At 40.6% G+C, this 27,536-nt stretch overlaps 1 protein-coding gene across 1 annotated transcript in view; it reads right to left on the bottom strand.

Moving 5' to 3' along the window:
* Positions 1–15,164, bottom strand: part of MAN2A1 (mannosidase alpha class 2A member 1) — a 173,934-nt gene extending 158,770 nt beyond the window's left edge. Inside the window, exon 1 of the mRNA XM_012473931.2 lies at positions 14,532–15,164. Within this exon, the coding sequence (XP_012329354.2) occupies positions 14,532–14,666 (135 nt within the window). The 5' untranslated portion in view covers positions 14,667–15,164. The remainder of the gene's footprint in view (positions 1–14,531) is intronic.
* Positions 15,165–27,536: the final 12,372 nt, after the last annotated feature.

Genomic DNA, 27,536 nt, shown 5'->3' with positions numbered 1-27,536 from the left:
TAGCTTGGACAGGCACGGAAGGAACATGAAAGAATGACAAGAAAGATGAGCTGGGAATGGGAGGGGCTGGAAAGAAAAAAAAATGGCCTTTCAGTTTGGTGCTGAGGCAAGGGGGAGCCTTATGGGTGGCATTTTAGGGAATCAGGGCCACAAGCTAGTTCATTGGGGAGGAGACTGAGGGGCAAATGTTATGTCCTGAAACTATTAGATATCTGATTGGTGGTGTCAGTGGACACGCAAGTCTGGAATTCAGGAGAGAAGTCAGCGCTAAATATATAAACTTGAGTGGCCAGAATAAATATGAATTTCAAGCAATAAGAACAAATGGGATTACCTAGAGAAAGCTCACAGATCTGCCTTTTATGATTTAAAATGGCTCACCAGGCGATTCTCACACATCCCCAGTTAAGAACCTCCGCATTACAGCTAAATATAGAAACTGCAATTTGGTAAAAGAGAGTCTGTATTTCCAGCAGGGGTATCATCATTATTGCTGCAGTCCCTGGTCAGTAAGTCACTATTCAATCTCTACAGAAAAACCCTGCCTTTAGTCAGATCTCTGAAACTTAACAGGAAGGCTTTTGGGTTTGATAAAATGACAGGTAACCCTCCTAGTGCCCATTCCACCCCTTAAGATGTGTAGTGCTGAGGCCAAAAAGAGTATGAACTGAGGCTGTGCCTACAATTCTGTATGTATCTCCACCAGTCCATCAACAAGCCACAAGCTAGTTAAAAATTACCTTTTAATAGTATTTTCCAGACCCAGAGCTTAACATATCTGAATTTCTTCCAAATTGTGGAATTTGTCTTTGTGCAACCACTTGTCCATTCAAAGAAATAAATGCCTTCATGATGTGAGCATAAAAAATAAGTAGTTACAGAATACCTTACCAAATCACAGGAGCAATACACTCTTTCCTCAGGCAAATCATTTTTCATAAACCTCACACCTGCCTATGTATGACAGTAACAGAGGCTGCACAGATGCAGGTAAGAGTGCTAAGCCCAACATCACTTGCTCTGGCAGGGCACTCAAGGGACTCATAACTGCAGGTGGGCAACCAACTTAGTAGCTGCCAGAATCACGACACAGGATCCAAGCCTTGACCTCGAATAATAGCATCTCATTCTCTCACCACCCTCCTCCAAAAATGTGGTCAGGACTCCAGTTGCTGACGTTTTCTACAAGTTCCAGGAGGCAGCACCAGCTCCACCCTATGAGTTTCCAGATGTATGTTTAGATTAGAACCATACAGCCCTATCTGCACTAGCCCAATATGGCTGCACAGAAATTACCTCCTGTTGAGGCAACATTTCAGACACCAAGCTATTATATAAAATGAGACTATGCAAAACAGATACCCACTTAAAAATGACTGGAAGAAGGGTGTATAAGTAGGGCAAAGTGTATAGATTATAAAATTTTAGTAAAATGCAGTTTTATTACTTACAAATCCATTTAATAACTGCAATTAAGTGCCACTAAACATATTAACTGTTGACTAATAGAACTCTTTGTTTAATTCAGCACTTCTCAACCTGTTCTATGGAACAGTATGTTTTGCAGAATATTTTTTAAAAGCACACCAACTTTTCTTCTAAAACTTATTTTAAATTTATATTCTTATGCTTAGCACTCTGACAGAGTCTGCCAACAGTGTATCCACCCAAGAACTTGCATGAAGGTTCATGTGATACACTTTAGACTGCAACAATTCTCAGGTAACCAGGGTCACATTGTTACACATCATATAGGCAATGACTGCTGGTCTATGTTGGTAATCTGTCTTATATTTTTTTGACAAATGCGTATCTTTGTACACAAGGTTATTAGGCACTATCCATTTATACTACCTAAACTCATTTACCATGTATTAATGTCATATATTGTATGTTAGGATATGCTAACAAAAGTTCATCAACGTATTATAATTTTACACAAGTAATTCTGAAAAACAATTTTAACACAAAAAGAGAATAATTGTCAGTAATCAACCTAAACAGTGTTGGTCTATTAAAATAAATGCAACTGACATGTCTAAGATCATTTTTCATACAGAAATAGTTTTGGAAAGCCTCTGAAGGCAGGGTTGTATTAAGTAGATAATCAACCTCCCTTCAACTTTATTTATACTAATCATTTCCTGAATAAGTCCCTTCTATTTCTTATTGACAGGAGACAGGTATTTAAGCAAGTCTCACCTGAATTTTTATAAATCCTGAATTTCCAAACTATTCTTTATACAAGTACTACAGAATCTAAAGTTTTACAAGTTCTTTCCTATTGCCTTTCTTTATAAAAATCCATCTGCACCAACTAGTCTACAGGGGCAAGGTGAGACACAGTAAATACCACAGAAGCAACAAATGCAGTAGTAAGACATAATACAATACAATAATACCAAACCTCTAAATATCATACCATCGGCTATCAAAGATGAGTTAAGGATACAAATATCTGGAGTTCTTCCCAAATCTCTTTGGTTTAAAACAATTATTGATTGGATCTTCTACCTAAAAGTCGCAAGAAATATCCTATATCTCAAGTGTTGTTATTGACCCTACAAATTTTCCAGAGGTAGCCCTGGGTCAAAGACAGTTTTTACTTCTTCAGTTCATGGGATCAGCTACCAGCCCAACAGTAGGGGTTTTTCTTTACTATCAACAAGAGGCAGTTTGGACGGTATTCTCAGAAATCTGTCTGACCTTCAGAACAACCTTTAACCTTCAGCCCCCTATTTGGGGTCTTGCATTTTTTATCCTTAATAAATCTCTCTCTCTCTCTCTCCACCACCTGTCTGGCCATTCTCCTTACACACACACACACACACACACACACACACACACACACAAGTTATTTATGTTCTGTAGTACAACCTAGAAAAAATAATTTAGTCCTATCATTTGTGCCAAAGATGAGAAGGGCCTTTTTTAAACTCCTACTAAAATGCTTCTTTGAAATCCTCCCTTCTGATAATCTTTTCTTAGGTAAGCTGATCCATGAGCTGCTGGTTTCTGACAATTTGAACACAAGCTGCTTTATTTCATTAACATCTGCTACACAATATTCTTAACGTAAGATGTGCAGCTTTTGGGTGTAAGAAATATACTTGGCTCCGCCTTCACTAAGCTCGGTCCCCAAGTGAGGTCATTCATTCTTGGCTATGCTGATGACTACCAGATCAGCATCTCCCTTTCCTGATCTCTAACTGACTTTCCAGCACACTTGGTTATTTCCACTAAAGTCCACTTCATCATAAATGAAACTGAACTTGGCTTTCCAGATCAGCTTGTCTTTCAAACTATCCCCTTCTGCAAATAGTACGACCAGTTTCCAACACCACAAAGGAAAAAGGTAGGAGAAATTTTCTGATTCAAGCCACTCATCATTACCCTTGATCAAATCTGTTAAGAAGTCCTGGTCCTTTTCTTTAGAAAATGTCTCCACATTTTTCATCCTCTCGATTCTAGCCAATTCAATACTGGTACAGGGATTTACTGCCTTATGTCTGTATTACCTCAAACAGATTCTCAGCTGCCTTCCTGCTTGAGTCTTCCTACACACAGCTACCAGAATAATCTAGATTGAATATTCTCTTAGCTCCTTTCCAGGTCTAAAATTTTCTACAAAATTAATTCTCTGACACTGCTTTTCTCAAGCAGCTTCCTGGTATATTCAATAACTTGGAGTGGTTCACTCCCATCTAACTCATAACTCTTTAAACTCTCAGGGTGATTCGCAATCTGATCCTGAACTACCTACAGTGTTTTCCCAACTACTGTCTACAGGCACCAAAGATTCTAAATCAAGCCAATCTTCTCCAGGATTTAAAGCCTTCAAAAGTACTGTACTTCACACTAGCAACGTTCTTTCTTCCTTCAAAGTACTATCCAATGGGAAAAGCTTAGCTTCTTTCCCCTCTCCTTTAATCAACTTAAGCCAGGCCATCACCAGAACTTGGTTTTGTTTTTGATTTCTCTTTAAGGCCTTCACCTTTATATCAGAAGTATAAAATAATATCATTGACTCTTGTTTTAGTCTTAGCTCCTGTATCCCCAGAACCTAGAAATGTGCCTGCTACATAAGTATGCTATAAACCTCTGTCCATTGGTAACAACTATCATTTACTGAGCACTTACTATATGTTAGGTACCATTCTAACCTCTTTATTTTTTAATGAATAATAGCATTTAACTGTCTCTAATAGTTTCCCAAACGGCAGTTTTATTTTTCTAAATAACTAAAAAGTTCTTTCAAAGCAAGTAACATATGTCTACCATAATTTCTATATTACCTAATGCAGTAAATTTTCAAATACATGCTGGGTATGGGCACAGTACAGCCAGAAGGCCAGTGATGCATGTCCCAGGTATGCTATGACTGGGCAAATTGCTGAGGTCTAGTTTATGTGACTTGGTGCCCTTATCTGAAAAATCAAAGACTAAAAATTACCTGACCTGGAAGGACCCAGCCTACTTTACAATTCTATGCCTGAATTTTTCATATGCATGACTTTTCTGGAATGCTGGTGACTGTTAAAAGAATGACTACTTCACTGGATTCTAAAAACGCCAATTCAGGACTTTTTTATGTAGAAAATGATTCTAAAAATGATTCACATTCTCAGGCTTCAAAGTTCTGATGCTCTACAGGTAAAATGTTACCACCAAGGCCAGAACCCATAAATTCCACATTCCTCTACACCTGTGGTATGAAGCAACAGAAGAGAACTGCTTCAAAGTACATCTTCAGTCCCGAAGTCCTTGCCCTGAAGGGAAAGGCTTCTCATCACAAAGGAGACAAAGTGCTATCAGTTCTAGAAGAAGCAAGGCAATTTGAGTAAATAGTAATTGTGAACGACCAAAATAAAAAACGGAAAAACTTCAGACTTTCAATCTTGATAGGCACAAGAGACCAAAATGTTGGTGCATGCTGAGTTGTAAAATGATTTTTTAAATAATGAGATTCAACAGATAGGAATCAATAACTTCTATTTCCTCTGACACTAATGAAAAGGGAAAGGAATTAGAAATAGAAAAACCAAAACGCTACATACAAGGAAGTCATTGTCCAGAAGTGATGGAAACTGAAATATAGCATGATTCTTACCAGCTGGAATATAAGATAAGAGACTCCACTTGCTCTGATGCTCAGAATATTTCCTTCAAGTGGCACAGGTTTAATGATCAAGATTATCCCTTCTTCTCTATGAAGCCAAACTACCTGACATACATTGAATGTTATTTATCATCATAAAATTGAAAACACTATGTACTGGTTTTCTATTTTTAACATTTTTTATTTCTTTAACTGACAACTAGGATGTGAGGGCGATCTGGCTGCGAAATCTGTCACCCCATTGATCACTAGGGTTGATTCAGCTGATCTGGCTGGCTAGGCAGGTGACCCCTTCCTCTCTGATGTCCGTCCCTCCCGAAGCTGCGTGCTCGGTCAAAGAGGATGACCATCTCTGATAGAGGAGGACTGGTCTTCAGTCAAGAGTACATGAGGAGCTGCACTCCCCCACTGAAATCTCCAAACAAGCTCTCTTTAACTGACAAATAAAAATTGTATATATTTATCAAGTATATCATTTTGAAAAATGCATACATTGTGGAATGCTAAATCAAGCTAATTAACATATGCATTACATCACATACTTATCTTTTTTGTGGTGAGAACACTTAAAATCTATTCTTTGCAATTTTCAAAACTACAATGCATTATTATTAACTATAATCACCATGTTGTACAATAGATCTCTTGAACTTATTCCTCCTAAAATTCTGTATCCTTGTTTACAGGTTTTCAATTTTTGTAACTAACCTATAGTCAGAGCACATAACACATTCAGTCACAAAATGAAAAGTAAATGATATAAGGCATGTTGATGTAAAAAAACTGATGGCTGAGGGAGGGTGAGAAATGAGAAGGAAGAGAAATGAGTGGGAGAAGGTTGAGAAGTGCTAAATTCCTTGACTGACAGAGTGGGGAGTCGACTTTAGGTCTGAAGTTGATGGATCAAGAAAACAAATGCAATTACATCATTGAAAGTTGTTAAGGCATACCAAACAGAAATTGAATACAAAACTTTTTTAAAAACTGGAAACAGTAGTGGGTATTGAGTTAAATTCTTCATCTCTTAAAAAGGGAAACAATACTTGAAATTGAAAAAAAAAAAAGCAAAAAAGAGGTATACGCATGTATTTAAAGAAGGAACCACACATGGAACAAAGAAATGGTCAGAAGTGGGGCTCAAAGAAGAGTGGACTAAGGATGGGGAAAAAAGAGAGAGAGATTCTATTGTCAACATGTACCTTTCTATGTCATCTGAATTATTTCTATGTGCACTTATACCTTTATACATTGCACATGTTTAAAAGAAAAAAAATCATTGGTACTCTGGACTCCTCATTGAAGCCAATGAAGTTCACTGGCAAGAACACAGGACAGGGTCGGATTTGGAGTCTTCTCTGGTCTTGGAAAAAGCATTTAATTTCTCTGGACTTCCAAAGACACCACCTGCAAAGGAGGCCAGTGGTAAATCCATCTACATGTGAAAAATGCACAGATGCATATATTTTTAAGTGGAAGAAAATACTTAAAAAACGCTACTTACCACTAACCTTAGTACTACTCAATGACACACATTACCCCCATTTTGTTCAGACTAAGTATACTGCAATTTAAAGATGATACTAAAATCTCTGAGGACACAAATGGTATGGTGGCCTGTGTTACAGCAAAGAAAGTGGCATATAATCTTTAAAAGTGAAGAAAATCATGAAAATTAGCAAGAATTACTCTTTGATAAGCAGAAGGGCAGGCCCATATCTCTGCTGACAACCTGAAAGTACCCTGCCTCCAAGCTGAGCAATGCTCAGGATCCCAGAGACTGGCTGAGTTCCATCTCATATTTACAGCTTATGAAAGAAGATACCTATACCTGAGCACTCCCTTCTTAGGACTAACAAACCCAAGCAATCAGACTGGGCTCAGAATTCAGCCCATCTGTGAATTACAGCAGATCCAAAAAGTTCTAAAGCCATGGTTTTCAATCTTGAAGCTATGGATCAATTTTGCCTAGTTCATATCCCAGAACCTTCCCTCCCAAGAGCGGTCCTACAGTATGAAACCTTCAGATGAAAGAAGAGAAACAAATTAAACTCATCAAGCATTTCCACACCTAGCAAAGTTCCCCAAGGATACCTGGAAATATATGAAACATGTAATAACACAAGTTTTAAACCACTCTCTAAAAACACAAAGTTTGATCAATGGTTACCTAATAACCAATTTATGAGAATTTTGTTTGTCTTTAACCCACAACTACTTTAACAGATCTAACCATACTATTTGCATCCAATATTAACAATAGAGAAATGTAGTTTAAACTAGTGATTGGCAAACTCTTTCTGAAAAGGGCCAAATATGTTAGGTTTTGTGAGCTAATTTCTGTCCTATCTACTAAACTTTGCCACTATTTTATGAAAGTGGCCAGAGATTGGTAGATGAATGACCATGGCTATGTCATAAAGTATTATCTAAACCATTTAAAAATGTAAAAACCATTCTCAGCTCATGGCCCTATAAAGACAGGTAGCAGGCATATTCTGCTCATAGTTAGCTGACTTAGGCAGAATTTAAAACCAGAGGCCTTGAAGACAAAAGAGAAAGAGGGAGCATATTTGTCAAGAACTTTATTATTTCCCTGCCCTCCTACCTCCATCCCACTTTCTTTTAAAAAAAAACGCTATTTAGAGGACAAAATGAAATGAACAGGAGGTAAGTCTCTATCCACTCTCCTTATTTTCCAGTTTCTTTCCCTGCTTTTTCTCATTTTAAGGAGTGATCAAAAGGCTGAAGCTCAAAAAGACAACTAGTGTTTTTTGATGAGTGAGCTCTATCCTTTCTCAGGATGCCTAAAATTTCACTTACACATTTAGAATTCTAAACTATAGTATGTTACAAAAAACACAAGGATAGATTATGTTCATATGCAAGTTAAAGCAAAAAATTGAAGATTATTATAATGGAGCTTAAATTTTTTCCAACTGGACACAGGTATTCTGAGAAAAGCATTAGGGTCAGGTTATAGTAAACAGATCATCTTTTACTTTCTTCCAGCTGAATTAGAGGTTGGCACTTGTCCAGATTTATTCCTCTTGCCTTTTAGCATAGGTAAATAAGATATATTGATTAATAAGGTAGTATGAAAACTGTCTGCAAAAATATTTTGAAATGTCTGCAGTTTTCTCAAGCAGCCTTTTGATCACCCCTTCCTAAAACGAAAAGTGCTAACAAAGTGTCCCAGGTATAAAGAATAGGCCTTTGACAAGACCACAGCCAGTGTAGTTTCAACAGGGATGATTCCCACTTCCAAAGGATATTAAGCAGTGTCTGGAGACGTTGGTTCCTACAACTAGGGGGACAGAGAGAGAAAAGTGACGTTGGCAGATATTGGGTAGACAGCAAGGATGCTGCTACATACCCTATAACACACAGGGCAGCCCTTAACACCAAAGAATTCTCTGGCCCAAAACATCAATAGCAAAGAGGTTTTAAACCCTGGAGAGAGGCAGCAAATGGTAAAGTCTGTACAGTTTTAAACTAAAGTACTTTAAAGGTGATCTCTTCTTTAGAAATAGTATGTTAGATTGAGAAATTTAACATTAAGACATTTACTAGATACCGGCCAGGCGTGGTGGCTCACGCCTGTAATCCCAGCACTTTGGGAGGCCCGAGGTCACCAGGAGATACAGACAATTCTGGCCAACACAGTGAACCCTCATCTCTACTAAAATTACAAAAATTAGCTGTGTGTGGTGGCACGTCCCTGTAATCCCAGCTATTCGGGAGGCTGAGGTAGGAGAATCACTTGAATCCGGAAGGCGGTGATTGCAGTGAGCCGATATCACGCCACTGCACTCCAGCCTAATGATAGAACAAGACTCTGTCTCAATTATTTAAAAAAAAAAAAAACAAAAAAACAGACATTTACTAGATACCTACTATGCACCTGTCTGCATAAAAATATAACTTAAACAGAGTACTCTTTCAGAAAAGACATGATATGACCTCAAGTGACAGAGTTCATCAAATCAAATGATTTACTTCCTCCCTATTCTAGGCAAATTTAGCAATACTCACTAAAGCACTAGATGTGAGCTCCATTTCAGTACAATTAATCCTCAAACTTGTCTGAATTTAAACATGGTTTCAACCTTAAAAATAGCAGCTTGGCTTGATAACTTAAACAGAAACCCATTTTAAAATGTCCTACTTCCTCTCCTGATCAACCTACTAATAACAACTGAGAAGCAAAAACCACTATTTTAGAGTTCTTCCTCCTTGCCTTAGTTCTGCTCAAACTTTCATAAAAGCTGCTGCTATCAAGAACTTTACCAAGACAGAAGGGACAAAAAATGCAGTAAGGCCTTTACAATCCAGCAATCACAGGTCATCAGAGCTGCTAAATATCCTCCCATTTTCTTAAATATTACAGACGTTGGAGAACAAGGGAAAACTAAGACTCCTGAATGCAAAAAAAACTAAGAATAAACCAGGTGATCAGCAACAGCTACTGAACCACCTCATTCGTTCCAGGAAACTCTCAGCACTTCATTCCTTCAAAAAAGGCCAAAGTTTTACGTTAACACAAAAAGCAATCGCTGACTCAAAAACAAATAAAAGTAATCATTTTATAGTCCCTATTTTGCCCACAGCCCAGACACCTCTTAATGCAAATTAACACATAAGAGAGAAAATCCCCTTCCAATAATATAATTGTAACATCTCCCTGGCAAAAATACTTGTTTAAGCCCTGATAACAGTGTTCATCTGGGAACAACACACCCAATTCAACTAAAAAAAAAAAAAAAAAAACCATAAACTAGTATCTTCAGACCATAGACAGTCATGAATCTGGCCCAGTTGGTTTCTAGGAAATAAGCTTGGGTCTTAGTGAAAAACACTGATCAGGAAAAGTCCCACAGGGCTGTTGGACTGAAGAGAGGTTGGAGGACACCTGCCTCAAAAGGCTCTAATGTTTGTTCTTGCATTCCTAAATTCTTCTGCACTGTCAAAGTTCCATCACTTCCCAAAAAGCACAGATCTCCAGCATCATATCCCAGGAAATAAGACAAACTCCCTCATACAAATTTGAACAAACCCCAGCAGCAAGTGCTATTGTTTATAAATAGACTGCACTGAAAGAAGGGGAAGGAAATCATATCTTCCTTGTATGTCACTCTTAAGATCTACAGATTTACGAAAGCAAGAAAAAAAATTGGGGAATCCAAGTCCTAGTTAAACTTATTGACATGGGTCAATTTTCATTAATAACAACTACAATGCTGGACTCTTAAGAAGTACTACTGATGTAAAAAGCATGTAAGCACATTTCTGTATGTGTATTATAGTTTCACAATGCACAATAACAGTTTTAAAAAAAGGCAACTGGGAGCAGTGGATCACACCTATAATCCCAGCACTTTGGAAGGCTGAAGCAAGAGAATAGCTTAAGGCCAAGAATTCGAAACTAATTGGTCAGCATAGCAAGATCCTATCTCTACAAAAGAAAAATTTTTAAATTGGCAGGGCACAGTAGCATTCACACATGTAGTCCTAGCTACTCAGAAGGCTGAGGTGGGAAATGACTTTGGCCCAAAAATTCAAGACCACTGCAGTTAGCTGTGATTGCATCACTGTACTCCAGCCTGGATGACAGAGCAAGATCCTGTCCCAAAGAAAAAAAAGAAGGTATACAAGTTCCCACCTTCTAATGGCTTTCAAATGCTTATTTAAAGGCATTCTCACTTGATAAATGTTACATAGGCAAAAAGATAAAATTTTAACTTCACTCTCACATTTTCCATTAGTCTCAATTTCCATATTTTAAGAGTTAATATTAATCTCTTTGGTCATATGCTACACTAATTATTTAAAGCGTGATCATTTGTTATACAAAACCTGACTCATTAATTTAATTCTCCAGATCCAAACATAAGACATTAATAAGATAACCGTATTATACACACCATAGATAGTAAGCAACTTATGAAATCTGCTTTTAAGAAGTGATGACTAATTTCAGGGAGACCTTAACAAAGATTCTCCTTTCCATCTGCTCAAATTCTTCCAAGTTATCATAAAGCATATTCAGGACATTAAGCCAGGACCAACCTCTTATTCACAGTGGAATTTTATTAATTTTTTTAGCTGAGATTTATTAACTCTGAAATACACACACAAGTCACAACAGATTAAGCCCCCTGTTGCCTCTAGTCCTCCAAGGAATTCCTCCCAGAAGCAGAAGCAATGCTTCGGAGGGCTTCAATATAGACCTCCAAAGAATATCTCAAAGGCAGACAGCTGTTTCAGGGTGGGAGAAACTGGAGCTCCCTGAGCCAGCCCACTCTTGCCCCAGAGTCTGGCCAAGTGGTGGAAAACACAGAGCTGTGAGAGAAGAGAAAAACAACAACAAAGCCTCCTCTCTGAAAAGCCACAAATAGATTGCTCTCAATCTAGAATGGTCTTTAAAAATACCTTATTTACAAGCTGGACCTTAAAGCCTAGTGAAGTTTCCATATCGACTGAAACCAACTATAATGGACAATTTAGAGGAACTCAATAACCATCTAAATAAATCATTCTACTAGACACCAAAAATGACATATACTGACCAACCAGCTTGGCAACTCAAGAATTCAGTACCCAAACTTGTCAAAGAAATAAATTGCAACTTCCTTTTGCTGCATTTGGTGTTACCAAATTAAGAATAAGTTAGAAGCAGTGAAAAAAAACTAAAAGAATCAACTCAAGTTCTGGATGCTGGACTGCATAATGGTTTTCATTATAATATTTAGCTCTGAAATAAGCTCAAAGACATTCTGGGAAGGTATAAATCTCAACTATTAAATGTTGCAGAAAAAAAAAAAAACCTTCATTATGGCTTCAGAATAAAAGTTCCTTAAAGAAAAGTCATAAGCTAAGGTACCAGAGAGCAACACGCTCTATATCAGGGGTACCCAACCCCAGGACTGTGGACTTGTTGGGAACCAGGCCACACAGCAGGAGGTGAGTGGCATAGCAGGCCAGCAAGCATTACGGCCTGAGCTCCACCTCCTGTCAGATCAGCAGCAGCATTAGATTCTCACAGGAGCACAACCCTTATTGTGAACTGCCCGTGTGAGGGATCTAGGTCACATGGTCCTTATGAGAATCTAATGCCTGATGATATAAGGTGGAAGAGTTTCATCCCCAAACCATCCCCCGAAACCCCATACTCCCCCCAACCCTACTCCATCTGTGGAAAAACTGTCTTCCACGAAACCAGTCCCTGGTACCAAAAAGGTTGAGGACCACTGCTCTATATTTTACATCAAGTCTTTCGATAAGCAGGCGGCAGCCTAAACAGTAGGCAACAGATTCCTAAGAGGCAAGACAACATAGTGGCTGAGAGCCTGAACTCCAAAGGATACTTGTTCAAATCTCAGCTTACAGCTATGTGACCTTGGGCAAACTAATCTCTCCGTGACTCAGTTCCCTTGCCCACTGTGTGGTGGTTATGGGAATTAAGTTTACCATGTAAGATATGAAGGCTAATATGACACACATAATAGTTAAGCTTACATAGGGCTCTTATAGTGTCTATCTGCTTGGGGATTCAGTGGCCCTCCAAGCACTAAAACAAAGAATACCTTCTTTCTGCAGTGAAAATCCAGTACAGAAAATCTGAGAAGGGCAATCTTAAATAAAAAATGCTCCACCTCCCAGTACAATACCAACAGGCTTCTCTTCCAGCAGCCACTGTCACCTTTCATCAAACGCTTTACATTTAAAGCAGAACTTCAGCCTCTCATTGAGGACTAAGGATGGATATTGCAATATTGAAATTAACTTTGCCTGAGATTTCCCAGTAACTGTATGAGTCACTCGTGTCTTTAGAAACAGAGAAAATGTCAAGGTTGCCAGAAAACCCCGGTCCAGATGTTTGCATAAATCATTTTCAAGTGATCAAGCCAAAGTCAAAGGACATTATTTAAGGTAACACTAAGTAGAATATATATCACTTTTTTATCATTTTCCTATAATGAAGAAAATTCTGAAAATCAGGTTACTGGAGAGGAAAAAAGTCACAGTAATTTAAACCAAAAATTACACAACATAATCAATCTAAAATCTCCTTACCTTTTTCCAACCTTATCAAGAAGTACTAGACAAGCTCTGAGCTCAAGATTTAAAGACGGCCATAGTGCTTGTTTCTATTTTCTCTGTCATATTTCCTAGGGGAAGCAGAGGCTTTTAAAATTGATACATTCTCTGCAGCAAGATTTTTAATACCTCTCACCAACAAAACATGTTGAGTGCTCTGTATTGATGATAGCATCCATAAAAGGGTCTTTTTTCACTTTCAAAATAATTCCAGTAAAGTTTGTACTTTAATCTCAAATTCAAGCCATTTGCTCTAGCTTAATAGAATAAAATGGCAAGGATATTCTTTGGTCATTTACACTGTCACAAAAGATAAAAAACATTATGTCAACTTCACGGCCTGGCTTCTCTTTCTCGTAAGTGAAGTAGGAATAGTTAGATCGCCCTGTCAGGGTTTGAGTTCTTCAGGTTCATTTGTTACAGAGCACACTACACAATACTCAGTATCACTGAAATTTCTTAAGTGCACAGGTTATTGGCAAATAACTTGCAACTGAAGTCGCACATGCCGCGCAGTGGGTACCCTTCCAAAGGGAACAGACTGTGTCCGTTTTGCTTATTTTGGTTACTTTAAATAAGACTTTGGATGGTTCGTCTTCTCAACTCATTTACCAATTTAACCACTGGGCGCAGGACTGAGCGCCCCACAGCTTTCAGCCGAAGTATAACACGCGCTTCCCTACTCGGTTCCCCATGTCTGCTACAAACAAACCAGATGTAATAGCTGAAGAATGACGACACTAAAATCAACCTACAGATCCACTTCTAAAAGGGCCACAACACGAAATAAACTTCTCTCTCTTCAGAGGCAGTGGGGAAGGGGGAAAAAAGCCTAGGTGGGATCGGTTTGGTCCATTTCCGCGACTGGGTGCGCGCAGTGGGGGTCTGGGCTACCTTGGGCGGTTTAACCGTGTAAGAACCGAGAACGACCCCACCGTGATACACGATGCCCGAGCTGGCGGGAGACGCCTTACATCGCGCCCGTTCCCCAGCCAGCAGGTGTTTGAGGCCGCCCCAACAGGCCGGGTGCGAGTGCCGGAACATGGCCACTTCCCCCGGCGCTACGCCGCCGTCGCACGCCGCCCGGCACTTTGTTAACTCAGCGCGCCCGGGCGAGGTGGCTCCCGGGAGGTGGTCATTGACGTCCGAGACCTACAGAGCCCCGGCTGGAGACGGCTGGGACCCTCCTCCGGCTCGGCCTCGCCCAGCCCGGGTGTGGGGCCGCGGCGGGAGAGAGAGGTCGGGGAGCAGCTGGTAACCAGAAGCCCGCACGCCTGGCCCCTCGGAGCCCCGCGCCCCCTTCCCAGGTGCTTACCTGAGGAAAGGAGCCCTCGCGCCGCGGATTCCTGGGGTAGTCTAAGTGACCCCGGTCCAGCATCAGGTAGAGCGAGAAAATCACCACACAGAAGATCGCGCTGCCGAACACGGTGAACTGGCGGCTTAACTTCATTTTCCTCGATAGACTCGGGGCTAGGACACTGTCCTCAGCCGGAGGAGACAGCGGACTATGGACTCCAGGAAGCAGCCGCCGGAGGCTCCCTTCTCCCGGGCTGCGCGCCCTCCGCGCTCTTGGCGGCGGGTGCGAGTCCTGGCCGCGCTCCGCACTTCGTCTCCCGCGCCACCACACGCCCTTGGCCTTCGCCCTGGCCTGCCGCCCTCCCCGGGGCCGGGCGTCCCTCTCGAGTCGAGACTCGCTGGCAGCTGGGAAGGGGCCCCCACAAACTTGATCGCAAGCTCAGCGCTGACCCCTGGCAGGGCGCGCGGGGCAGGCGTAGGAGAGGTCGCTGCCCGCACTTCCTGCCACCGCCGCCCCGACTGAGTCGGCAGGAAAAGTTTTCTCGACGAGGGCAGGCGTGTCCTCCTCACCCAGGGGGAGGCGCGGGTTCTGAAGCTCCCGGGCCGGAGCCGCGCAGCTCCGGTCAGAGGAGCCGAGGAGGAAGGAACAGGGTCGCGAGGAGCCTGGCCCTACAACTTCTAGCCGGGACGGTCGGGCCCGCCCCCGCGGCACCGCCCCCGCCTCCCCCGACTGAGCCCCTTCCTGCCGCCGCCGCTGCCACCGCCGCGGCCGGACCTATGTGCACCCTGGGCTCCGGGACGCAGGGATCGAGGAGTTTCCTCAGAGCTAGCGTCCGCTCGCCAGCCTCTTCAGCCCCTCGCCGCCCCTACCTTTTTCCCCTCCCGGACCCGGGCTGCGCTGGGAGGCGCAGGGGGCGGGCGGCGGCAGCGCGGGGAGGAGGAAAAAGAGAGCAGGGAGGAAAAGACCGTCCCCGGAGAGAAGCCCGCTCCAGCTGCAGCCGCGAGCCCCCTCCCTTTTTCCCGCCCCACAAACGCGGAGATGGCGGCGGCAGCGGCGAAAGGAAGCGCCGGTTCTCCAGCGCCACTTGGCGCTCCAGCACCGCCCGCCACGAGGAGGAGGAGACGGCGGCGGCGCGGCGGCCGCTGGGTCAATAGGCGCCTGCAGCCCCGGAGCCGAGCAGGCGGCTGACCCCGCCCCCTCCCGACGCGCCGAGATGAGGGGGCGGGCCCCCCGGCACCCAATCACAGTGCGCCGCCCGCCGGGCCCGCCCTGCGCTTGCCTCCCAGTGTCCCAGCGGTAGGAGGACCTCACAAGGCTTTTGTGACCTGGCAGGCAGCTTTCTGGGAGTTGAGGCCTTGGGGACATTCAGGCGCCAGCAGCCTACGCCCAACAGGGGTTCAGCTTATACCCCACTTCCTTTTGTTGCCCAGGTTTCCTATGCTAGGACACTCGGGCCCGGCGTGCCTGAAAGAGTACTTGGTGAAGGGCTGGAGGAAATGCAAGAGAAGAGGGCTGCACATTCCGTTCTGGCTATTTCCAACTTTGGTGACAGCCTGTTGAAACCTGGGGGAACGAGTCTGACAAAGGGCCCTCCAGGCAAATGTAGACATCTGACTACGAAATCCATGAGTGTAATCTGAGAAGTGATGCTTGCGCCAGTTATTGATTTATTGCCTCTCAGCTCCAAATTCACCCTTTTTGACTGCACTGTGAAAATGGATCTGAGCCTTTTAAACTATTTCCGTTTGCCTTCTGGGACTGAAGCTTTATCAGTAGAGGGCGCTAAAGAGACATTACAAAAATAAAAAAGGATTTTGCTTCCTGGTTTCGATGTATTGATAGGCTTTTGCAGCATATCTGACTTTCTCCAGTGCCAAGGTCCTACAGTGCTCAGTAACTAGCAGTTTTTTCCTGCATGCCCAACTCTAGGAGCTTTGTAGAGGAGGTGAGACGCTACCCCATGAATTACTTCTCTGGCACCCTACAGGCATTTGTGACAAGTTGCAGAGGGCACATCTTCCACTAGTTTGCTTACGTAGCCCAATGGTGACTTCTCTGCCATTCAGTGAGCCAGGTCATGCGCTCTCCAGAAAGGTCTAGATCTTAGCCCTGGGAGGAATTGGGGAGATTCTTCATTGGGCACTCTGTCTCTCAGCCCAAGTGTTAGTTATAAGGTCAGCTCCTTATAGCTGCTATTTCTATATTCTTTAGAGTTCTCTTCTTGCTAGTGAATCCCTCATTACTCTAATCCTCTATTATAGTTAATAATTCTTTTTATTAAGCCTTCTCTGTCCCAGGAGTAGTCCCAATAAATAGACCTGCAAAGACGGGATTAGAGGTCAGTTTGATTGAGGTTTTGAGCTTGAACTCCTTGCCAAAGGGAAATGTAATTCATGGCATGCTGGGCATCTCAAGCAATTATCTGTGGTTGATTCTGATGAAGTGCCAACTGAAGCATGTGCCCTGGGGGCCCAAATGGCTGCTACACTTGACTGCTATGGTTATAAAGGTGACTAGAAAGACTGTGGTATGGGATGGATTCTTTTGAGTGCTTTTGAATGGTTATAAAGAGAAATGACAAGCACAGCTTTGTTAACTCTCAGAGTTATGGTATGAGAACCAGAGGTATTCTGTAGAATTCTAAAATCTCTGGTTTATTGTAGCAACAAGAATGATGCTGAAAATCAAACACAAAATTTTAATTTTCATGTTACTGAATTATAACTACTATTAAATTCACACACATTCTGAGTTTCTCATGTAAAAGGATGTTATTTTTTAATAATAGGATTTCAATACTTGAAATGGGTTGGACCCAGATGAAACTGACAATCTTAAACACTAAAACTCATTCATTCTCTTATCAGTGGAAGTAGGTTGCCCTCCAGTGTCTAAAGAAACTAGCCTTCCTCTGCTTGAAAACCTTGACTATAGAAGATGACACTAACTAGATGGGCTCCCTGATTTCAATGGGGATGACAGGATCTCAGAATAGCAGAGTCCAGGCAGCACATAACCAACAAAGACAAGGTGGGCACATCTACCTTAAAGGTCAACAGGAAATCAGACTGCCTTGGCTTACGGAGATACTCTGGAAACAAAGTAGGTAGGCAGTTGAAATAGATTATTGCTTGATATTTATAACAGGTAAAGCTCTAGGTCAGTTAGCCAAAACCTGACTTGAGTCACCACAGTGGATAGTCACAGTCTCTCAGTTCTCAGACCTAAGTCAATTCACAGACCCATAGTCCCTTGGTTGAAGGAGAATCTGTGTCCCCTTTAAAAAGGACCTTGCACCTTCCCATAGTACACATGGCAAATTCTTTCAAGCTTTCCCCAAAATGACATGTGGCCATTTACTAGTGACTCTGTATTGGTGAAAAGGAAATACACAGATCATTTGAGTTTTACTAGACACTGGCTCTGAATTGATGCTAATTCCTGGGGATAGAAATCACCACCGTTAGTCCACATACCAACTATGTGGCTACTTTCCCAGTGTAATTGGAATATGTATTAATGGCATAATTTTAATAGCAAAAACAGTAATTACTTTTGCACCAACCTAATAATTGGAATAGGCATACTTAGCAACTGACAGGATCCCCACATTGGGATTTAGCCATAGAATGAGGGCCATCATTAGGGAGAGCTAAGTGGAAGCTCCAAGAGCTTATTGATCCATTATAAACTTAATCCGGAAGTGATTCCAATTGCTTCTACTGTCTCAAATGTATTATTTTTACTGGAACCAATCAACATAGCACTTGGCACTTGGTATATAGCTATTGATGTGGCTAATGCTGTTTTCTCTATACCTGTTTGTAAAACCACCAGAAGCAGTTGGCTTTCTCCTGTCAGGGCCAACAGGATACCTACACAGTATCATCTTGGGGGTATATCAACTCACATTAATATAGTCCACAGAGTTGTTGATTGTCTTGACATGGCATAAAATATCACACTGGTCCACTACATTGACAACATTATGCTGACTGGACCTGATGAGCAGGAATTAGCAAGTATTTTGGGTGCCTTATTATTATGTATTTGAACTAGAGAAGAGATAATGATCTTGAGTATGAGATGACAACTCTAAAGTGGTCACTTCAGATGTGGGATATGTTCTAGGATGGTACAAGCTATATGAGGACAAAACCACTGAGTCACTGAGAGATGAATCCAAACAGATGCTGTAGGTTAGCAATGGTTAGGATTGGGGGAAAAAGTGATTGCTTCCGGAACTGGTCATACCAATCATGTGGCCACGGAAGGAAAGTGGTATAGGCCGAATGTATCTCTTTAAAATACACATGATGAAGTACCAACCCCCAGTATCTCAGAGTATAATAGTATATAGAGATAAGGTCTTTAAAGAGGAGATTAAGTTTAAAAGGCGATTAAGTTAAAATGAAGCTGTTAGTGAGGCCCTAATCCAATCTGACTGGTGTCCTTATAAGAAGAGAGAGACACCAGGGATACATGCACACAGAGAAAAGACCATGTGAGGACAGACTGGGATGGCATGCCAAGGAGAGAGACCTCGGGAGAAACCACACCTGCTGACACTTTGATCTTGGACTTCCAGCCTCCAAACTGAGAAAATAAATTTCTGTTGTTTAAGTCACCCAGTCTGTGGCATTTTGTTATGCCATCCCTAGCAAACGTATACAGAAGGCAACCACCCAGTTGATAGAAAATATTAGGTAGGTGCAAAAGTATTTGCAGTTTTTGCAGGTAATGGCAATTGTGGTTTTTTTTTTAAGGTAATGGCAAAAAAAACACATTTATTTTTGCACCAACCTAATATTTGCAAACCATATATTTGCAAACCAACTTAATATTTGCAAACCATGGAACCATTGCTAACCCACACCATCTGTTTGGATTCATCTCTCAATAACTCAGTGGTTTTGTCCTCATATAGCTTGTATCATCCTAGAACATATATATATATATGGGACTAATATCCAAAATATATATAATGAGCCCACATAATTCAATAGTAAATAAATAAACAGCACAATTTTAAAATGAACAAAGGACCTGGATAACATTTTTTTCAAAGAAGACATACAAATGGCCAACAGCTAATATTAAAAGGTGCTCTAGGTTGGGCACGGTGGTTCATGCCTGTAACCCCAGAAGTCTGAGAGGCTGAGGCTGGCAGATCACTGGTAAAACCCCTTCTCTACTAAAAATACAAAAAGTAGCCATGTGTGGTGGGAGGCGCCTGTAATCCCAGCTACTGTGGAGGCTGAGGCAGGAGACTCTCTTGAACCCAGGAAGCAGAGGTTGCAGTCAGCAGATGTTGCACCACTGAACTCCAGCTTGGGTGACATAGCAAGACTCCATCTCAAAAAAACAAAACAAAATGATAAAAAGTTTCTCTAATCACCAGGAAAATGCAAATGAAAGCCAAAATGAGATATTACTTTACACCTGTTAGAATGGTTATTAGAAATATGTTAATTAGTAACAAGATTTGACCAGGAAATGGAGAAAATAAACCCTTGTAAACTATTTGTAGGATTATAGACTGGTAACCCATTATGGAAAACAGTATGAAGCTTTTTCAAAAAATTAAAAATAGAACTACCAAATAGATTATCCAGCAATCCTACTACTGGGTATATATCCAAACCAACTTCTCTTTTTGAGAAAATAAATTTGGATCATCTTGATCACTTATTTACTTTACTGAAATAAGATTTTACTATCACTTATGAAAAAACTGTATGTTTTCCTGTTGTTACTAACATATGAGTCTTTCTGTCTCCAAGAGCAGATAATAGCCATTCCAGGAGATGTGAGGTGATATCTCATTAGATAGCTTTGTTATGCCATCCCTAGCATTTTCTTTGCAGAATTATTCACAATAGCCAAGATATGGAATAAACCTAAGTGTCCATCAACTGATGAATGAATAAAGAAAATGTAGTCTATATAAACAATGGAATAGCATTCATCCTTTAAAAAGGAAGGAAATCCTATCATGTACAACAACATAGATGAACCTGGGGAACATTAAGTGACATAAGCCAGACTCAGGAAGACAAATACCACATGATCTTGAGGGAATGTATTAAACTTCTCTTGCCAGGTCCACAGAGGGCACGGTTTCAAAGACAAGAACTTCCCAGTGACATGCCTGACCTGCTTTCTCTAACATCTCCATCCAGGAGCCTAGAGTTCTTTGTCTAACTTGCTCATGTGCAGGAAAGGTAGACTGCCCAGGTGAGCTCCCTTTGTTTAAAAAGCCCAAGAAAAGCTATGGGAGAACTGTGGGCCAGGCAACCAATCCAGCATCAGAGTCAAAAATCAATCACTCCAGTGGAAGTTTGGAGGAACTCCTCTCTTGGGACAAGAACTTGAACGGGGTGGGAGTAACTCCCAGATTGTAAGACCCCCTGCCCCTCACCTGTGTGGACTCCATCTCTGGATCCCCTCCCGCAACAGCCTCTCTCTTTCTCTCTACTTTTCTTTCTTTCTCTCTCTCTCTCTCTGTGTCTAATAAATCACTTTTCTGCAAAACTCTTTGGGTCCAATATTTACTTGAATGAGTCCACCGCACCTCCAGGGCCTCTTCCCTCATTCCCAGGGCAGGGTGGTCAAGAACCTGGAACACCCAGTTACAATCTCACTTATGCTGGTATGTGGAATCTAAAGAAGTCAAACCCAAACAAATAGAGAGTTGTATGGTGGTTGCCAGGGGCTAGGAAGTGGAGTAAACGGGTGAATTTTGGTCTAAGGGTATAAACCTTGAGTTACTAGATGAATAAATTCTGGAGATCGAACATACAGCATGGTGACTATAGTTAATGATACTGTATTGTGTACTAAATATTTACTAAGAGGGGAGATCTTAAGTGTTTTCACCATCCACAAAATAATGGTAATTATGTGAGGTGATGGACACTTGAATAAGCTTACTTGTGGTAATCACTTTATAATGTGTACATGTATCCAAACTTCATGTCGTACACCTTAAATATATACGAATTTTATTTGTCAATAATACCTCAATAAGAATGGAGAATAGAGACATTGATAGATGGATAATTGATAGATAAATTGAAGATAGGATAGGTAGATAAATCAGATAAATAGGATGGATAGATTAATAGATGAAATAGATGATAGATGGGTGGGTGGGTGGATGGATGGATAGATAGACAGACAGACAGACACAGACACACACACACACACACACACACACACATACACACACACACACACTCTGGTTTCCCGAGGACCTTCAGAACAAACCTAGGTGCCTATCCTGGGATACAATCTTTTCATTTGGGAAAGATATGAAAAATTTTATTCTCCCTTTGGATCAGAGCAATTATCTCTCTGTCTTTAGGGAAACAAATTGCTACAGATTTAATCCTTATGCTTTAAGAAAATTTTCTAGCAAAAATGGAAGCAACCATTCTCTATAGCATACATGTTTCTGTGGCTCAGGAGGCTAGAGCTTTTTGTAGGAACACTGAAAATAGAAGGAAGGGAAGGTACATGAGGGCAGAGCCCATATCATAAAGGTTCAAGTCTAATTGCTTCTCCATTACATAAAGCTTTTGTGACTTTGGGGAAGTTACGTAATGTCTCTAAGCCTCCATTTTCCAACATATTATATTGGGGTAGTAACAGTGATCTTTCAGCGTTGCTGTATAATTACCACAAGTAGTGATATATTGGGACAGCATTCCCCAGATACTTCCATTTACTCTGGGAAAGACAAAGATAGGTGCAGTTGAGAGGTGAATAGGGGAGAGACCATTTGAATAGCTGCTGTGGGACATGGAGAAGGAAGTCCACATAGATAATTGCACAGCACTGATTTGTTATGGAGCAAGTTCACCATTTTCTCCTTTGTCATTGATCTATGGCTTTAGAGCTCAATGAAAGTGTACTGTGAGGATAATCCAGGAAGAGCCCCTTCTACCAGGATGCAAGAACAACAGCCACCCATGAAATGCTTCAGGTTGGGAGCGTATCATAGATATCTGTCATTTTTCCTACCCACTGAAATACATTTTTACAGTGAAGATTAAGTTAAAATGAACAATCAATGTAATTTTGAATAGGAAAGGTCTCAAAGAAATGCATGGGGTGAGGGTTCTGGAAGGCATGAGATATAGCCCCATACGTCCGGTGATAAGTCTATATATGCACAAGAGCCTCAGCTTTTATTTGCTAACAGGAAAATCTGTCTTTTCTGTCCACTGATACTCTAAGTCTGTCTGAGCTCCTCAAAGGCCTAATTAGATCATATCTAAAGGGGAAAAATTGGAAGGCAGTAGGACAAAGTTCTAAATCCTAGGAACTTGAGAAAATTTTATAATTGTGATTGCGTAATAAATGAATGAGAGTTTAGTCCTTTTCTCCACTCTACCTATTGCGAAATTCACTCTGTCAAAGCCCCGAGCATCCTTACACATTCCTTCTGGGTATGCTAAGAATGCAAGGGTCTGACCATTATTTACTTGTGTTCTCTCAAGGTTATGTTTGCAGGGAGCGGCCTTGAGAAATCAGAGTAGTGTCTTCTCCCAAACAATGACCAGACTGACCACATACCGTAAAGCAGTAAATTCCCTTGCTGTGACGTAAATCCACTGTGTATGTGTTGCCTCGAGCTGGACCCTTTGCCTCAGACCCTCTGGGGTCTGGGGGACATGAGAAACTAGCACCGACATCAGGCTCCGGCAGCTTTAACATCTTCGTTTGTCTCTAATCCGGGTGTCTTGTGTTTTCCGCTGACATCCATGAAACAGCAGTGAGCCCCAGACCTTTTACAGATCTTGAAATCAGCCACCTTCCTAACTGATTATCGATATTGTTGGCATAACCTGTACCTTCCTGTGCCTTTCTTCCTATGAAAGGAAGCTGCAAGAGAGGATGAGTCAAGCAGCATAACACACTGCTGAGAGAGACATAGGAAGATAAGAGAAGAAGAGCAGGAGGAGGACTTTATTTTCTTTATAATCCTTCTCACTATTTGAAATTATGTATTGACTTATTTGTTGTCTATCCTCTCAATAGAATGCAAGCTCCTACAAGTCAGGGACCTTGTGATTCAACATTATATCTTACTGAGTAAAATCGTGTCTAGCAATATTGAGACCTAATAAATATTTGCTGAATGAGTGAATAATCATTTTGGTCCTGAGCTACCAGTTGAAGTGGATTGGTGGTGTCCATTATGAGTGGCCCTGGCTGGTAATAGATGTCTGTTTGCTCTCGAGCTGCATTTAAAGCTATTCCTCTTGTCTTTGTGAGTCAGCACCAAATCTTTATATTCCTGTAAATTGGGTTTTTTTTTAAATAAAAAGCCCTTTAAAGAGAATTTCTCCCCCAAATTATTTTACTAATCATCCTGATCACTAAAGGAAGTCTAAGACGGGGATAGAAAGAAATGAACACCATATAATGCATCTATGCTCACTGCTTTACTTACGTTGTCTGATTTAATTATCACAACTCTGCAAGATTAGTACATTAACATCTATTTTACATATAAAGAGACTTAGATACAGAGAAGTTAAATAACTTGCTTTAGAATAGTTAGCTACTAAATGGTATAGCTTGATTTTTCTGGTTTCAAAACTCCTCTTTGGATACAGCATTCTATAGAATTATGACTTTATACCTTGTATTAGGACAAATAGATTTTTGAAAATAACATTTAGGAAGTGTATTGCTCAGATTAAGTGTAAAAATTAGACATCATTCTAGGTATTTTAAGCAAGAAGTTATTTAATAGAGGATGCTTACAAAAATCTATGTCAGGATTGAAGAAGTGGGCTCTAAACCAACCTTCCAAAAATGATTCCCAGTATAAAACCAAGCTGACCCCAAGCTAGTACCTCTGAAGTCTACTGGAACACTGAGTTCAAGCACATAACCCTATGACGGAAGGTGGAGTCAAAAACCTACCGCTGTCACAGCAGCCTCAGCTGTGTATTGTCTTCCAGGAGGCTAAATAATGGACCACGGAACACTGCTGCAGAAAAATATTTCTAGGACCTTAATGCTAAGAGAAATGCAACCAAAAGTGGTCAGGAGGATGCCTTAACTTCTTTTCTGTTAAGTTTTACATGAGCTTATCTAATTGATAGACCTAATTCGTATCACAGCTCTATGTGCAAAGAAGTCTAGGAAATGTTTTGAGTTTCCAGTCTCTGCAGTACAAAAGCCACCACAAGAAGAGAGGAGAATGGACAGTGAGTGAGCCAGCCTGCAGTACTTACCACAGGCAGTATTTGTAGAAATACAAATACTTCTAAAGAGAAAATGGAATAAAATGTTTAAAACTGTCTCTTTCCAGAAAAGGCTATAACATCTAATATATGATTACTTATTTGAACTCTGAACTCTTGACATTGCAATCTTTACGGCTATGATTTGTCCTGGGGAAAATATTCTCTATGTACAGTATAATTAGGGATAATAATGTGTCTAAATGTGCACTTATCAGGGATGAGAAAATTATTTGTGCTGTAGGATCATCACTTTCATTTTTCTACAGCCCTTTGTTTGCAGTCACTGTAATTGGCCTAATTTGGGGGAAGAGGAGGCTTATTTCCAGCAGGAATTAGGCCTTTCTCTGGACTCTCTCTGACTATGATTTTTCATATGCCACACAATACTCAAATAGGAAAGGCTTAACAATTCTTTAAAGCTTCAAAGATGCTTAGAACATCCAAACATTTTACATGGAGACTCAAGAAAGGCAAAAAGATTTGCCCGAGGTCTCAGGGAGATTAGACTAGAGCCCAGTTCTCTGGTTCCCTGTCTAAAGCTTTTTCATCACTAAACCAAGCCTTAGATTGCGCTATCTAAACACAGAATGATGTGTGTGTGTGTTTGTGTGTGCGTGTTTGTGTATGTGTGTGTGTGTGTGAGAGAGAGAGATTCTGTTTATATCAAGTTCAACAACAGGCAAAATAAGCTGTATCTTTAGAGAAGTATACTTACACGTAAAGCATGAAGGAAAGCAACAAAACACCAAGCATTAATGTCTAGTTCATGGTGGAGGAAAGGAATTGTGACTGGGAAATGGAGACTTCAAGGGTGAGGGCAAGCAGGGCTCAGTGGTGCATGCCTATAGTCCCAGCTGCATGGGGGGATGAGGCAGAAGGATCACTGGAGCCCAAAAATTCTAGTCCAGCTTGAACAGACCAAGACCCTATCTCTAAAAAGACATTTTAAAAAATTCTAAAGGGGGTAATGGAAATATTCCAGGAAATTCAGTTTTGTAGGACTTAAGCTTTTTTTCCTAATTTTGAAAGCCAGTGTAACGTATTTGACATTTTTGCCTTTACTAAAATTTTTAGTACCTATTGTATGACAGAGCCAGGCTAAATGCTGGATTATTTCCTTTAACTCTAGTAAGAACACTCTAATAAAAGCACTGTTATTATCCCCATTTTGTAGTTGAGAAGACTAAGGCACAGCTTTCACTAACTCGCCCAAATTCACACAGTTCAATAGCAGAGCTGATATTTAATCCATCTGATTCTACCCTTCTGCTCTGCTAGCCACAAGAAATTTAGTAACTGAGAAAATTATAGACCCCTCTTTTTATTAGTATTTTATAGTCATAAAAGTTATAGTTATGAAAGCCATATTAATAATAGAAAAAATCAGATGCAAAATTACACACATATAGTTATGATTACATCTATGTTAAAAATATATGTTCCTAGGTATAGAAGACCATAAAACACTGATAAGTTAGGATGATGAAATATGGGTGCTTTTTCCTAATCTTCTCTGTTTTCCAACGTTGTTATAAAGTGGTTGTATTAAATTTACAATGGAAAATATGTTCTAAAATAAACTTCCCATTTATTTGAAACATAACATTTCATTTCTGTTCTTTTCTTTCCTACAGCTTTGAATAATCTTTAGAAAACTCTTCTGCTCAATGAGTGACTTCATTACTAAATTGATGGCACCGGATCATTCTAACTATGCAAATCACAAACCCACAGCCAGCTCAGGAAAAGGCGGATAAAAGATTATATTAAAAATTAAAGAAACATGTGGAGATATGGAGATAATGTGCTTATAATTATTTCTATGTATTTAATATTTATGCAATTACAAAGCCAATTATGATAAATACAGTATTAAATCTTGAGTCTTATTCCTTTTGCCCTCTGATATTTTTGACCTTGAACTGAGACTGCCCAATAATACATTAAAAAATGACTGTGGGAGAAGCATTTCCTTTGGCCTATAAATGATAAACGCTTATTTCTTGGAAAGTGATCTCATTTCTTCCTAGCTTTTGTTTATTTTCAATGCCTTGCTTTTTTTTTTTTTTTTTAACTCTGGCATATTCTGATCACCCTTGAAAGCGCTGGGCTTTCAGTCTTCCACAGTTTGCTTGTGTTGTTTTCTGGTGCTGCTGCTGTGATGTGTTTTCTGTCAGAGGAAATTTACAGACACATTAGCCTACTTGACAGGCACAATGAGCCACAAGGCTCTCCTAAGGAGAAACTTCCACATGCCGTGATGAGATTTTCTGTCTTTCCATCTCATCCTCCCTCTTTAACCTTAACCCATGGTTCTGACATAAACCCCAACCACTTTCCCTTATGGGTATTGCTTTGAATCCTGATTTTAATTCTCTGATTCCCAAGAAGAGAATTATACTGCGTCTATAGTAATTAATTCATATTTCCCTAACAATCTGACTACAGCAGTTTGTAGATAAAGCCAATGTCTTCACTTACAGCCCTATAGATACCAAGTAAGGAATGGATGAGGAACCTTTTTTTTAATTCCTATGATAAGTCACTGACACAAAGGGAGGAAAATAGCATCCAAGAAGTATACAAAGAAAAAGTGATAGAATTAACTTTTGTGGAATCTATTAAGAGAGAAAATTCTAAAACACTTAATTTCACTTTTCTTAGTGTTTCCTAGAAAAATGATCAGCAAGAATTAATAAAATGTATTAAAAATTCAGAAACGTGGGCCAGGCACAGTGGCTCAGACTTGTAATCCCAG

Source organism: Aotus nancymaae, unplaced genomic scaffold (genome assembly GCF_030222135.1).
Source record: "Aotus nancymaae isolate 86718 unplaced genomic scaffold, 86718_ANA_hifiasm-v0.15.2.pri h1tg000014l, whole genome shotgun sequence".
NCBI lineage: Eukaryota > Metazoa > Chordata > Mammalia > Primates > Aotidae > Aotus > Aotus nancymaae.
The sequence above is the reverse complement of the archived record's forward strand: the minus strand, read 5'-3'. Positions and strand labels throughout refer to the sequence as shown.